Source organism: Vigna umbellata, chromosome 1 (assembly GCF_029865625.1).
Source record: "Vigna umbellata cultivar VRB3 chromosome 1, Vumbellata_1.0, whole genome shotgun sequence".
Classification (NCBI taxonomy): domain Eukaryota; kingdom Viridiplantae; phylum Streptophyta; class Magnoliopsida; order Fabales; family Fabaceae; genus Vigna; species Vigna umbellata.
This window is the reverse complement of record NC_142165.1, coordinates 50866434-50882464: the sequence shown is the minus strand read 5'-3', so window position 1 is coordinate 50882464 and position 16031 is coordinate 50866434. Positions and strand designations below refer to the sequence as shown.

At 32.9% G+C, this 16031-nt stretch overlaps 1 protein-coding gene across 1 annotated transcript; it reads left to right on the top strand.

Annotated features, from left to right (window-relative positions):
- The first annotated feature begins 9428 nt into the window (after positions 1–9428).
- Positions 9429–10594, top strand: LOC124846005 (F-box/kelch-repeat protein At2g44130-like). The gene has a single exon (XM_047323223.2). The coding sequence runs from the start codon at positions 9478–9480 to the stop codon at positions 10522–10524; it is 1047 nt and encodes a 348-aa protein (XP_047179179.1). The 5' UTR covers positions 9429–9477; the 3' UTR covers positions 10525–10594.
- The last annotated feature ends 5437 nt before the right edge of the window (positions 10595–16031 follow it).

The window sequence follows — 16031 nt, the reverse complement described above, 5'->3', positions numbered from 1 at the left end:
CTTTAAAGATGAAGTTTGTATTGTTTTTTCTTTAAAAATAGAATGAATATAAATAGATTTGAAGATAAAATTTATGAATTACTTAATTAATGTAATAAATTAAAAAAATAATAAATAAAAGAGAAAATTTTAAAAATTATTCTTATCATTAATATTATTATTAACTAATATATTATTATTATATATTATTATATTATTATTATTATATTATATTATTATTTATTATTATATATATTATTATTATTATTATTATTATTATTATTAATTACAACACACAAGCCCGAAAAGGATCACAACAACACCCATAACACAATTAATATGACTGAATCGATTCTAATAAAAAATATAAAAGTGTTATGTATTGACATAGCAAAAAGTCTGGTGTAATTTGCACGTGAAAAAAATAAGGTTTATAAGTGAAAAATAATATAATAAATTCATCGAAAATACCATCAAATCCCTCTTACATGGGAAATGGGAATTTCAGCTTATTTCGCAAGCAAATTTGCGGTTGCTCATCCACGTAAATGATTAATTAATGCTTTGTTTATGAGATGATTTGTGAGAGATGATGTAGAAGAGAGTGATGGAATGAATTTGGAAGAGAATAATCGAATATAACACTCTTCAATTTCACCTACTTCACCGAAACCAAATATTTTTGCGGGTAACCGAATACAACGGGTTTTGTTCTTCCTCTTCAACCAAAATATGTTTCGTCTTCACCCAACAAATTTCTTACCTTCAAAATAGACTATCATTTTCTTCGTCTTCAACACTCGCACAGGGCCACATATATGCCTCCAACCTAGGGATGACAACGGGTCCGGTCGGACATGGATAGTGTCCACCCGCAACCTGACCTGACAAAAAAAATTCACCGCTACCCGCACGGATATTCGCTTAAAAAATATTTGCGAGTATTTTAAAACCCGCGGATACCCGCAAATATTAAAAAAATATATATTTTAATAAATTATTAAAATAAAATTTAAATAGAATTACAAAAAATATATAAAATATAATATAAATTAAATTAAATATAAATTTTAATTAAATTTAATCTTGTAAAATATAAATTAATGTTAATTTTAATTAAATTTAACTTAATAAAAAATAAAATAAATTTTTATTTTTATTTTTTGCGGGTAGCGGGTATCCGCGGGTACGGATAGTATAATACTCGTACCCGACCCGTTTATAAGCGGGCATTAAAATATCCGTTACCCGCGAGTTGCGGGTAGTAAATATTCGCGGGTATTAACTATCCGTCGCGGATTTTATCCGCGAATATCCGCGGGCGCGGATTTTTTTTCCATCCCTACTCCAACCTGCAACAACATCTCCAAATATACCCTCTCATTTTATACACGAATCCTGTAACTAATATTTTATTTTATTATATACATGCTATTTTACAAATACATGAGGGCAAATATGTCATTGTGACTTAAATCAACACAAATCATCTCACTTCAGCAAAAAAGTCGAAATCATACAATTCCATAAATTTGTCTCAATCCATAATCTTCAATCCACGCAAACGAACACGAATTCACCGACAAATCATTCCTTGTATTTCTCTTTGAAAAGTACTATCTGCGCAAGTGAACACGAACTAAATGCGACCATGATATTCACTTACAAACCTCTTCCTCCAATGAAACAAAAACACCACATAAGAGAGCGTTTATGACTATTGCACAACCGTCCAAGTTCAGGATCACTTTCGAAAATTAAAGGTTTCAAAAACAATTTTTTCTTAATTTTTTATTTCAAATTAAAATATTTATCAATTTTATCCTAATAGCATAATCATAAAATTTCTGTTATTTTCTACAAGTCAATCTTCTTCTATTTCTTTGTCCCCGTAATATGATCCACTTACAAAAATCTCAATAATACATTTGATGATTGAATGTTACAGTAATTTGTTTATTGAGTTAATAATTTTACATTTTTATTGTAACTTTGTTTAACATTATAGTTTTTTACGCTTCTGAATGATGTCATGAATGATGGTCATTGTATGTGAACAACTTTTTCTTTTTTATGGTTTTGATCTTGTTTGGCCATTCAACTTTTGCACTTATCTTGATTTGCACGTCATATCCTTCTATTTGGCCATTACGCGTCTTTTTAATCATTAATAAAATATTGTTATCATTAAACTAAGCCATTAATATTAGTTTTCTTATCCTCCCTATTACTTTCTTGATTGGAGGATTTTCGAGTCTCTACATGATTAACATCTCACGTTAAAGGATTTTCGAGACCTAAGAATTGTGTATCTTTAAAATTGTTTATCAATTCAAAGTTTCTTACACTGTTTTCTTCAAACTTGTTTTGGATATATTTTAACACTCATATTATTTAGTGCTTAAGAATAAAAATAATTTAATTATATATTTATTTTTCATCTTCTTTACACATTTTTCTAAAGATAATCATGAATGAAGTTTTAAATTTTAAAAAGACAATATGCAATTATTAATCCTACTTTTGTTTTATTGAACTTAAGATCAGAAGTATTAAGAATTGTATATTATTTTAATTATTTAAATTTAAATAATTTGTTCTTTATATTTACGTTAGGTTTTATTTTAGTTTTTATATATTTTTTACTCAGTTGAGTTTTAATATTTATTAAATAGAATTAATTTGATTTTTGGTTAAATTAACTTTAACTATGTTTAAAAAATTTGTGTTAAAATATATTTTCTTTTATTTTGTATTTTTCTTCACCAATTAACTAATCGTACGCGAATTTTTTTAGTTTGAATACTTATTTAGTTTTTATTTTCGTTGATTTTCTTTAATATAGAATTATTTTTTCGAATGTTTAATGTGGTTTTAGTTTTGATAATTTATATTCAATTTGATATTTTTCATGACGATGTCTAAATTATTAATAGTTGAGAATGTTTGAATGAACGATTTGACCACATCATCATCAACCTCCCAACACATCGAAAACACTGTTAACCACCACACACCTCCACTACACCGCATTGACAATACGCCATCTTCGTCCAGAAAGAGAACCACATCTGCTTCTCTCTAGAATATGCACATCTCAATGTAAGTCTAAATTGTCTCACCGTGAACCACCTCACAAACCATTCTCACGCACCACCAGATCATCCTCTAAATCCTTTCGAACCACTAATGCCCACCACAAATCTCATAAGGTGGATACTGTGCACCCGGGCACTGACGAGGGCGGAGTACGCCGGTGCGGGGAGCATGGTGCAGGGGGCCAGACAATGAGCGGCTCCTGGCAAGGCTTCCGGTGGAAGGGGTACATGAATGAATCGAACATACACCGGAATGAGAGGGATCTGGAGACTGTGTAGGTATGGGACTATACACTTAAAGGAATTGATTTGACTACTCATATCACCAAATGCATTTGCTTTTTCGGTAGCCTGACTCATAAGAACTCCATGGTTAAGCGTGCTTAGCCTGGAGTAATTCTGGGATGGGTGACCTTCTGGGAAGTTTTCCCGGAAAGTGTGCGAGTGAGGACAAAGCACACTGGAAAGCCTGGTGGTGGTCTGTGGGGGCAGTCAACTGTCCCTGTGAGGGGAGTTTTCGGTTGATCCACAATGAATCTTTTCTCGGAAGAGGCGCAATTAGGGTTCGTGGAGGAGATCAATGGTGGTGGCACAATGGACACATGTTTGCTTACGATGCATGTACATTTTAGGTCTAGTTGGGTTACTAACTCGCGATAGGTGTCTTACTCGCTCTGGTTGACAACAATAGTTGTAGCATAGAGATCTGGAGCGAAGATTGTTTATGCGTTGGAGGGGTTTTGTGGTTGTTAGTCGGGTAGTTCGTTGAGGATGATCATGGTGGTGTGTGAGAATGGTTCCTGAGGTGGTTCTCACGGTAAGGCGATTTAGACTTATGGTGGAGATTGGTGTTGCGTGTTCTAGAGAATTGTAGGTGTGGTTTGTGTTTTTTGCGAATATAGCACGTCATCGATGTTGTGTAGTAGAGGTGCATGATGGTTAGAGTTTTTGTGTTGGGAGGTTGAAAATGATGATGTGACAATCTGTATATTATGTTGAACAGGTCACGTAAGAAAAAATCAAACAGCTCATTCAAACACTATCAATGCGTATTGTTTGTGATTAACATTTTAGATGACATCATGAAAAAATATTAAATCGAACTTAAATTACCAAAATTAAGATTATATTAAACATCCGATAAAAAAATAAGTCTCACAATAAAAAAATCAACTAAACAGGAACTAAAAGATATTTAAACACTTTTTTTTCTCTGTCTGATTTCCTTTACCTTCTTCATCTTTATTCACTTTTCTACATCTCTCTTCATCTCATCTTCTGAACCTTTGTCTATCTTCAAGTTAATGTTCCTTTTAGATTATTTTCAACATATAAATACTAGGTACATCTTAGTTTTAGAATCTTAATTTTATTTCTCTAAATACACCATGGAGAAAGTAAGGAGAGGAAGATGTTGAAAGGTAGAAAGAGAAAAAGTAAGGTTGATGGAGGAATAGAAAGAAAAACATATGTAAGAGATTTAAAATACTAAATGAACCAAATTTTTACTTTCACAAAGTATCAAATAAACTATATTTAATAATTATTAAATTTAATTGAGTAAAAAACTAAAAATTAGATAAATCAAAAAATTACTAATTAAGTTTTTAATTAATAGAAAAATCACACTTAAAGAAAATAAAAAATAAAAAATAAAAAATAATTTTTATATTTATATAAACATGAGGATAAGAATGAGAAATGATTTATGAGAGGGTTACTTTTGTAAGGAGAAAGTTAGTTGTTGTTTTTGCAGTGTACTCTCTCATATCCGTTGAATCTGGTGGCCCCCTTAGTCCCACATACGAAATGCATCCTTATCCACTTCTACGCACTTCAATGGAATCAAACAAAATCCATCCTAATATTTGTGGATAAAATTCATATATTACATATTTAATTTTACAATACATTTTCAAAATATAATTATGTTATACATCACTATTTCAACCATGCTATCATTCCAAAAATCCTTACAATATAAATGATTGTTTTACAAAGACTCTTAATATTATAACAATTACTCTAACTTTTTCATTAGTGTAATTATTATCAACTCTTTTTATTACTTTGAATAGTTGTTACAATAGTCTCTATTATTATTATTATTATTATTATTATTATTATTATTAAGATCACCACATAATTTATTAGTTGGTTATGATCATTCTGCACACTCAAGATCACGTAGATAATAGTTATCGTATTCTTGTCATATTTGAACTCCAAAGCAAGTTCTTATATTTCTGCTGCTCATATCATATTCGAATTACAATTTTTGGTGACCAAATTTATAATAATTTGTGATTGGAAAATTATTCCTAAGCATATCTAAATTCATTTTTCATATTCAGGCGAAACTTCTTAAATTCTAATTTAATTAAAAAAAATAAAAAAAAACTGTAAATTCTAATGTAGATGAAAATATAACTTATCCTCAGCGTGAAAATTCAAGCCGCATAAACAAAAGTATTGTAATTTTCGTAAAAAAAACGATTTTTTTTCATAGCATTCTAACAAGCACAAAAACATACATTTCCACTTTCATATTTTGAAAAATAGAAAATGACTTTGTGAAACAAAGTGTACTTGATTTGAAAACTAATCTACCTTCATTTCTACTTACGTTTTTTATTTTTTTCTTTTAAATCTTATTAACAAAATTTATTAATATAAAATTTATAAGTGGTTTAAATTGTTTTCTTCTTTAAATTGAAATCTAAAATATATATTATAAAAAATAAATTATATTTTGTATTCTAAAACGAACCTAATATTAGTTACTTCTAGGGAAAGGTATCAACTTATAAAAAATATTACGATGAAATTTTTTTAAATCATTTATATATTTTAATTCGAAATTGTTCCGTTGAGGAACGATGCATACATTAAATCCCATTTAATGAATTAGTTTCGAAGTTTGAAATTGCAACTATGCTTAGAGGAAAAAAATGCTTTAGTATTAATATTATATAGGTATAACTAAAATTAGCTCTTTTAAATTGGATATTAATTGTTATATATATATATATATATATATATATATATATATATATATATTTATTTTCGTCTCCATACTTCTAATTATAAATTATTAAAATACTAAACTGTTACAGTTTTTCATAACTATGAAATAAATAAATTTTACAATTTTATAATTTTGTTTATTATTTATATTAAGTTGAGTTTGTAGCATCAATTTAGCATATTTAAATTATTGATTGAAGTATTATGTAATTGTTAAAAAGTTATAACTAACATAATAGTATATAAATTGTATTTATAAATGTTCAAGGAAAAAAAAGTAAAATTTAACTTTTGAAAAATAAATAACACTTCATCAATTTGGAGGTCTATGATACAAAAAATATATATCTAAATAATCACTACTAACAAACATATTATTCTACAAATCTCTCGTCTACACTACCATCTCCTCACATATAACACATGGTAGGTGGACAAACTATAATACAAAAGACAAAAGGATACCATGATGATATAATTATAATAATTTCTATTACTCAAATTAAAATAAGATAGATTCAAATTATTTTCCTCCAAATAAATTAAAATAACATATAAATTATCGAACACATGTTCACACAAAGAATGCCTAAAATGGCTTATGACATTTGACTCTACTTCTGAGAGACATGTGTATCAAGTAAACTTAGAAATCTTACACATGTCATCTCTTGTCTCTATCTTACAAGAGTTATAATTTTACAATACAAAGATGAAAAACATTAGTACAATGAAATGTTTTGACATCGATTTTTTTTGTCATTATACTTTGGTTCTACAATTGAAACATATCCAGGTAATGTAAAATAGGAAAGTTTTAGACTTAGTGAACCGAAGCCTATACTTCAAAAATAGGCTTTGGTTGGTAAGACAACCAAAAACATAAAATGATTAAAAAAAATAATAGGTTTCGGTCAAACGCTAGTGAGAGTGAGAAAAAAAGTGAGAGAGACCAAGACCAACTACTTAAAAGTGAACCAACAACCAATACAACAGTAATGTTGTGGCGTCCTAAATGCAACAAATCATGACCAACACAAATCTACAATGTTGAGAAGAAAAAAAATATTAGGAGAAGGAAGAGAAAAACAATAATGAAAGGAAGAGATAAACGAGAAACAAGAAGGAAAAAAGGAATCTCAATGAAAGTTATTTTGAAGGAAAACGTGAAATTGTAGCGAGCTCAGAAGAAGAATGTAGTGGTGCCATGCAACAAGACCTTTCACTGGTCATAAAAATTCAAAAATTGTCCTATGTATATGTGTATAGGATTCAATTTAACTTAGAATCGATGCCTATACTTTGACATTCAGGTAAAGCCTTTTAAAAATACAATGAAAATTTTGAAAATATTTGCTCAACTATGATTCTTTAAAGAATTAAAACATATAATTGTTAAATATTTTAAAGAATGTCATCGCTTCATCAGACTTTGGTTCTTTAAAGAACTGAAGCATGTACTCATTTGATTAAGGTATAAGCTTCGATTATCCTTGAATCGGTGCCTATAATTGTAAAATTATTTTCAAAAATGTCACTTCATCATTTAACACTTAAATTACAGTTGATAACCTATAATACCAATATGTCACTTCAATACACTTAAAATTGATTCATCCCTAGTTATTTCTAACTCATGATTGTATCAACGATTCCAAGTAATTAGATTACTAAAGTGATATCTTAGGTTAACACACCTATTAAGCATAAAATTCATTAATCAGTTTATCAATACAAATCATAATTTCTGAAAGCCATCTATCTTAGGCTTTGATATGTGTGTTTTCAACTAAAAAATAAAGGGAATGCCTAGATAAATTAGTTAGGAGCACACTATCAAAACTGGTTTTGAAAAACTATGCATATTCATTGAGTGAGAATGCAAAACCTACATTCTAGAGAGCTCTAACGCTTTTACTCTCTAGGCGAACAATCCCTCATTGACCGATATTGTCAAAAGAGGTATTTGGAGGTATGTTCGTTGAGCGAGTAAAAGAGTGGTTGAGTGGAAATTAAAATATCAAAAACTTAAAAATGAGGTGCGTGTTTGACTCACTGGACGAGAGGTTTTTCATTGAGTGATTTTTTAAAGATTTTAGTCTTAATACACTCGTTGGACAAGTCTACACTTTGTTGAGCGACAAAAGTTTATGTTAAGACAAATAACATTATTGACATATTTTCATTGTACAAGTAATGTAATCGTTGGGTGAGTCTCATTCTAGTGGGGACTCGCTGACCAACATATGTATTCATTGAGTGGTAATATACATTCATGAACTCATAAATATGGTTTTAAATTTTTTTTATTTGTGGTGTGGTTTAGTATGAATTGTGTGGAATGAAAATATAATGGTTTCTAAGGTAGGAATACTATTATATGTAGTAATGTGCAAAGTGTATTGACAATAAAGTTGAATTGGAATTATCCTAATTATTAATATTTGAATCACATAGATAAAATATTCAATTGTGAGAGTCGAATGAGATTTTTATTTATAAATTCGGTAAGAATTCAAACTTTGAAGATATAAATTTTACTCATTTATACTATTTGAGAAGAGTGTTACGTGATTATGATATAATTATAACTCTTAAAAAAGTATATGAGAGGGTTAGTGATGAAAAATGAAGAGTCCAATATCTTTCTAGTTAATGAATGATTAATTATATTTTTAAAAATTAATTTCAATTTCTTATGAAAGACATCTTATACTTGTGTTTGCTTACGTTTTCTTATTGATGATGTACTTAGATAATCTTATTAAATTTAGGGGCTATTTTTTTATGAGAAAATTACTATATTATTTTGTATTAAAAACGGTACAATAAATAACAGTGATACATAAACATTAAGTTATAACTAAATAGAAAAAAAAGATTAAAGGGACTATAATAACATAGGTTTTGAATATTGATCTTGAAAAGATGGGTGATGTGCTCCTTATTATATTAATACGAGGAAACAACAAAACATTTGTTCCTGGATTGCCAAGTTGCTTATCGACTGACTGGTTTCAAAGCACTTTTTTTTTCTCTTTTCATCCACGAATATTCAATAGAACACGTAACTATTGAGATATAAGGTGTAAATTTGGTAATATTTTTAACAGATGATATAGTAAAAATATAATTTATGTGAAATTAGACACATGACTTTTATGCTAATTTTATGTTAATTCGAAAAGTGTGTTTTTTTATTATTATTTTGTGAAATTTAACATGAAATGAAAATATTTAAGCAGTGTAGTGAGATTTTAACGTCAGAAAATATCTGGAAGTACTGTATTGGATTATGATGACTTATCTAACGGCTTATATCTCTATAAATGCTACAACCGCCGGGTCATCATGCTCACAAAACACTTAGAATATGGATTTCTCCATCTTCATCCACTTCAACGACTTGATACCAGGGTTACCGACAGACCTTGGACTCGAGTGCCTCACTCGTTTGCCCCACTCAGCGCACCGAGTCGCGCTCCGAGTCTGCAGACAATGGCACCACCTCCTCCAGAGCGACCAATTCTACATACACCGCAAGAAAACCGGCCGCACGCGAAGAGTCACGTGCCTCGTTCAGGCGCGTCATGACCAACCGCGCCACGACAAACACACTGGCTCACTGCCACCGTCTTACGGGATTAGTTTGTTCGACCCGCAGAGCATGGCGTGGGACCGGGTCGAACCGGTCCCGGAATACCCATTCGGGTTGCCGCTGTTCTGCCAGCTGGCGAGCTGCGACGGGAGCCTCGTGCTCATGGGAGGGTGGGACCCGGCGAGTTACGAGCCCTTGACGGCGGTGTTTGTTTACGACTTTCGAACGAGCGAGTGGCGGCGGGGGAAAGACATGCCGGAGAAGCGGTCGTTTTTCGCGATCGGGTCGGGGAGGGGTCGGGTTTATGTGGCGGGAGGGCATGACGAGAATAAGAACGCGCTGAGGTCGGCGTGGACTTATGACCCGAGGCGCGACGAGTGGGCCGGGGTGGGCCCGATGGGCCGTGAGAGGGACGAATGCGAGGGGGTTGTGGTGGGGGATGAGTTTTGGGTTGTGAGTGGATATGGTACGGAGAGGCAGGGCATGTTTGACGGGTCGGTGGAGGTGCTGGATCTTGGGTCGGGTCAGTGGAGAGAGGTTAACGGGGTTTGGGAAGAGGGTCGGTGTCCTAGGTCTTGTGTTGGGGTTGGGAAAGATGGGAAACTGGTGAACTTTAGAGGTTTGGATCCGGGTCTTAAGGTTGGGGTTTGTGGGGTTGCGATCGGGTCGAGGGTTGTGTTGAGTGGATCCGAATACGAAGAGGCAGCTCACGGGTTCTATTTGGTGGACATGGAGGAGGGGCAGAATCGTAAATTGAAAAGTATAAGTGTTGCTGAGGGTTTCTCTGGGCTTGTTCAATCAGGGTGCTGTGTTGAAATTTAGTGAGGGAGTGATGTGTAATATAATAATTTTACCATACAAATATCACATGTATATTACTTTTTATTTGATAGTCCTTGTACATTTTTCAAATTACGCTTCTCTATCAGAAAATTCTTAAATCAACGATCTGCAGTAACATAATGCAACTGATATAGCTTCCACTAACACAAACTAACGTTGGGATGTTGAGTATGTTAAAAGAGTGTTTCGTTCTCAAAATTTTTCCCTTTTTGAATGGTGATAATGAGGTTTCAACTTATCATACCCCAAAAGCTATTTAAACCTTCATTTTACCAGAAAATTTTCTCACTCAACTTCAACATAACCAGCAAAATTACAGTCGGCATGTCTGCCCAATCTAATTTTATGACACTGATTTCTTACTTTACCATTGACTTATACTAATAATCAAATTAAACATAAGTTCTGCCAATAGTTAATAAGTAATAGTAAATATTATCATTTATGTAAGCAATCATAATAATCATCAAATTAATTAACATTGTGGCATCCCAATTATATACACAAGCATATAAAATAAAGACGTCATCATGCATAATATAAAAAAAGGTCAAGAGTAATTAAGATTACAGTCATCCTCAAAGTAACTCCACAATTTAAGCTTAAATAAAATAGAGTCTAAATTGGAAGCTAAAAAAAAGAAAAGTATTCCAAAATACAGGAAATAACTAATAACGCCCTAAGGAGACTAGGCAGCAGCATTGTCCTCATCTTTCAAAGTTGTCTTCAAAAGAACCTTCTCACCATCTGCTCCCATCCAAGTGGATGATCATCACAAAAGAAACATACACAAGCAACACAAACAAGCAAGGGTGAGCTAGATATAAAAAGCATGTTATTTAATCACACACGACATGCAAAATTCACTCAAACATGGTAAAATGACATCACAAGACTTGTTGCTTTATAAACCGACTCGTCCGAACTAGAATGATTACCGAGCTATGGCGGGTTATGCACTCGTGGTGGTCTCTACTGCTTTGCAAAGCCATTGCCAATGGGTTTCACCCTTCCACACTCACGAGGTTAGTCCGTTCCACGCCCTGGAGCATACTGGAAGCCTCCAAGACTAGGACCTCCTACTACTCCTCACCACATGGATCAATCCTCTCTACTTGAGAATGAAAGACCATTGAAGCGTCAGGAAAACCCCCAAGACTGAGCTACCATGCAATCATTTTACACATTACTAGGGCACCACCATGTATCCTCTCCTTGAGGATCATGGAATTACGTCAATGAACCACACTGTCACTTTGAAACTTAACTCAAGACATAAACAACCAAATACCATCATATTATCACAGTGAATCCAAACATATCTCATACACTCGCATACCTCCAACATAATCACATGATAATATCATACTATGCATTCCACACACTGGATTCAATCAAAGGAAAGCAAAAGAAGATACTTGACCCAAAAGGAATCGCACAGCGCACCCGTACTCGCTAGGCGAGACCAGTGAGTCTCGCATGGCACACCCAATTAATTCACTATGCGAATTAACTCGCTGAGGCTACAGGTCTCGAGTCCTCTCACATAGCGCACTCAGGTCGTTATGCGAGAGCGTAGATAGAGAACACACCTCAAAGACTTCTCGCTATGCTCCCATCGCGCACTTCAAATTTAAATAGGAATTGTTCCAGACCCTCAACAGTCGCACATCGACCAGATTCGGTATGCGGATCGATAGACATAGAGCAACACTCTCTGGTCATTCTCACAGCGCATAAGCTCGCACAGCGAATAACCAAGACAGTGAGTACCCTCTACAGGGTTTCGCTATGTGAGACAACTCGCATAGCGACTTTGCATAATCTGCAGAATCACCTACTCACCCACTCCTTACCACTTCTAGGCCTTTCTTCCAACTTCTAATACCTCTAATTCATATTTCGTATCTAGTTAAACTTGTTTAGATGATATAAAGTGTTATTAACATGATTCTAAAGTAATCAATACCCAACTTTTAATTTAAAACTCCAATTTTATTAACCTAAGAACCTAATCTCAATTCTACCATGTTGCTCATGACTTTACTCAGTTTTATGACCATAACCAGTTCCAATTGACTCAACCAAGCTAGCCAAACTGCCCAATTGGTCACCGGAGAAGAACCCAATGTCTGAACGCATCAAACTCACCTTCGACGCCAACACATATGATTAGTCACAACTGATTGGATCAGACCAGGGCTGCTCTATGATCAGGGATGTGCCAACTCAGGTTTTTAAGGTCCCTCTATCCTACCAACAAAGTACTCTCAATAAGCCACAATTAATTTATGTAAGTCATCCAAACTATCCTATGGTGTTCTAGACTCCAAAATCCCAATTTCAGTACCTCACTTCCCCTCACAGTAACCTAAAACAGTACCTGTTCACCTACTTACTATCCATATTAACAATATTGCAGAATTCTTACTCCAAACCTCTCCAACAATTATCAAGTACAACCAACAAACTCATCCAAGTCAAATAATAATCAGCATACCATGGTTACACAAATTTCACATTTTCAACAAATGCAACTCAACATGCTCACCACCAACAATATAGTATAATAGTAAGACAAATCACAATTTATCAAACATGCACATCATACAGCTCCTAAAAAAATATAACTAGCTCCCCTTACCTGGGTTTCTCCAAGCAAAACTAATTGAAACTGCCCTAGCAGTACCCTTTACAACACGAGAACTCAACCTGACCCTACAAACCACCAAAGTGGTGACAGCAATAGCTCTTAGAGCTTGATTTGGCAGAAAATATGAAGACGAAACCCCACTAGCAACATGCAGCCAGTAACGTTGCTTGCTTGGGCTCCTGAAACAGCGAAGGAAAGGGGAAAAATCACTTACCGGTCCAAATGAAAATATAATCGGGTCAAAAGGAAACCCTTGGTGTGGTGAACGCCTGAGCACCTTCAAATCCAAGATTGAATGGTTCAGTGAATGGAAATTTTTAGAGAGAAGGCAGAGAAAATTTAAGACAAAAGAGTTTTAGAGAGAGAGAACTCAAGCAAATGAATCAAACTTCTGAGAAGTCTTTCCTAAGGCTAAGTTATCCTTGGTTTGATGGGCTTGGCTGCCTCAAGACCCAATGACTCCTTTATATTATTACAGCCCTCTCATAAATTTTACTGATTTATTATTTTTACTGGAAGTTCTCTTCACAATATTTATTTTAGAGATATTAAATTTTCTCTTATCTTTTACTTCTCTTTATCCAAATAATTCAAGAAAAATATATTTTTTGTTTTATTTTTTCTTCTCTTTAAAAAGTAGACAAAGTATTGATTCCTCTGTATGGCAAAATGATATGTTTACTTGAACTATTAAAAATGTATTCTATTATATACTAATGTAGAGTAATATATATATTTTTTTTAAATTAATTGTTACATTTATAAAAAAACGTGTGAATTGTATACTAATTCCACATATTATATTAAAAATTATAACTTATAAAAGCAATGTGTTTTTTAGTGTGAACATCATCATATTCAGGACAAATGTTTCATTAAATATAAGTGACAGAAAAATTAGACAAGACACAAATACCTAGATATTTAATACGAGAAAGTTACACTATGCAATGAAAAAAAAAATAACATGGTAAATATACAGGACCTGAATATTTTAAGATGAGAATGGTGTTATAAATAATATACTATTAAAATATAATGAGTATTGGAATGAAAATAATATACTAAAAAACAAAATATTATGAATATTTTGTTTGAAATAAAATAAAGAAACGATTCTATCAAAATCGAGGAAGATTGATGGGAAAATTATTTATGACAATATTCTTCAGAGTACTTAAGTTATAACCTAACTTATATTAGGATTAAGTTAGATCAAACTTCTTTTGTAAATAAACTAACACTTCTCTAATTTATTTATTTTTTTGTAGATTAAGTGCAAAATACGAGAGATGACAAACTGTGTTATTTTTACCAACAAATCATGTTTTAAGTTTAAAAACTTAATTAAAATAAAAAATATTCAAAATAAATTAAATGAATACCTAAGATAAAAAAGTCACCTAATTTAACATAAAAACATCTTCGACGAAAAAACCATTTACATTCATATTATAAAGAGGAATATACTAGATTTTCAGAAAAATATTTCCTTATAAATTTAGCGGTAAAGAGGAAAAAACAGTGAAAACATGTCTTAATAAAAAAATTTATAAATAAGAACTTAATATTATCTTCCACCTAAAACATCAAAATTATAATTAAGACATCTGTGTGAGACCCTAGTTAGCAATAATAATCTCTGTCACATCAAGTTAATGCATCCACGTTCACGGTTCAGAAACGTTAAAAGCGCACTTTGCACCGCATGCACGCACACCACGTGTCACGAGAGAAGCTTCCAATTCAGAAGTGGGTGTGCAGGTGTCGGCTTGGGAGACGTTCGTCCAAACGAATGTGGATTGAACAAAAATGGATTTTTCGAAAAACTCTCTCTCTCCTGCACGCACTCTTCATCTTCCTCTGAGCTCAAACCTCCATTTTTCTCCACCTTCTCTCTAGAACCTCCCAACTTCTCTCTACTGTAACTCACCAAGCCTTTCTCCGATCACGTTTCAGCACCGTAGGAGCGTTCGCTGAACTGAGAGCTACACATTGGACCGAACAGTTTCAAGAACTGAAACTGGTAAGTTCTCCTTCAGTAGCTCGTCCTTAGGTTTTCTGGAAACCAGGTTTTTTGGCTGCATGCAAATGTGTAGTCTAAAGGATTTCATTTTTCTGTGGTTAGATTTGTTTTAAGAAGAGTCAAGAGGCATTGAGGGTAGAATAACGTTAGCTGGACGAAACCAAAATCTTGTGTTAGGACGTTTCCTTCATTGATCCGGGTAAGGGAAACTTATGTATTTAATTCATATTTTGTTGTATGATTGAAGATAACGCATGCCTGTTGATGAATGAATGAATGTATGTGTATAGTATGAGTGTAAATGTATGACTGATGAGGAACTAAATGAATAGAGTATATGTTGGCTGTGATGTATGATCATGTTTGATATGTATGATTATGAATGATTAATATGATTTGTATAAAGTCTGGAAATTTATATTGATATGAAACTATAAAGTATGAATTGTATGAGAAATATTGAGTTAAGATAGAAGAACAATCTGAATCATAAATTACTCCCTATGATAAATTACGTTCGTTATCGTACGGTCTTATACCATTCGGTTTTCCTGAAAACGACTTAGAGTAGAATTCTTTCATTTGGGAAGAATTCAGTTTGAGAACGAGCGTCCTCATTTGAATTACTATGTTTGAGCGTTCGGCTCAGCATAGAGAGGTCGTACACCTTAAATTAAAATATACTGAAATAAGTGACGGTCGGTCTTATACCGAACGTTCGTTCTAAATCGCGCTAGGTCTTATACCAAGCGTTCGTCATAAACGGTACTCGGTCTTATACCGAGCATTCGCCCTAAATCGCGCTAG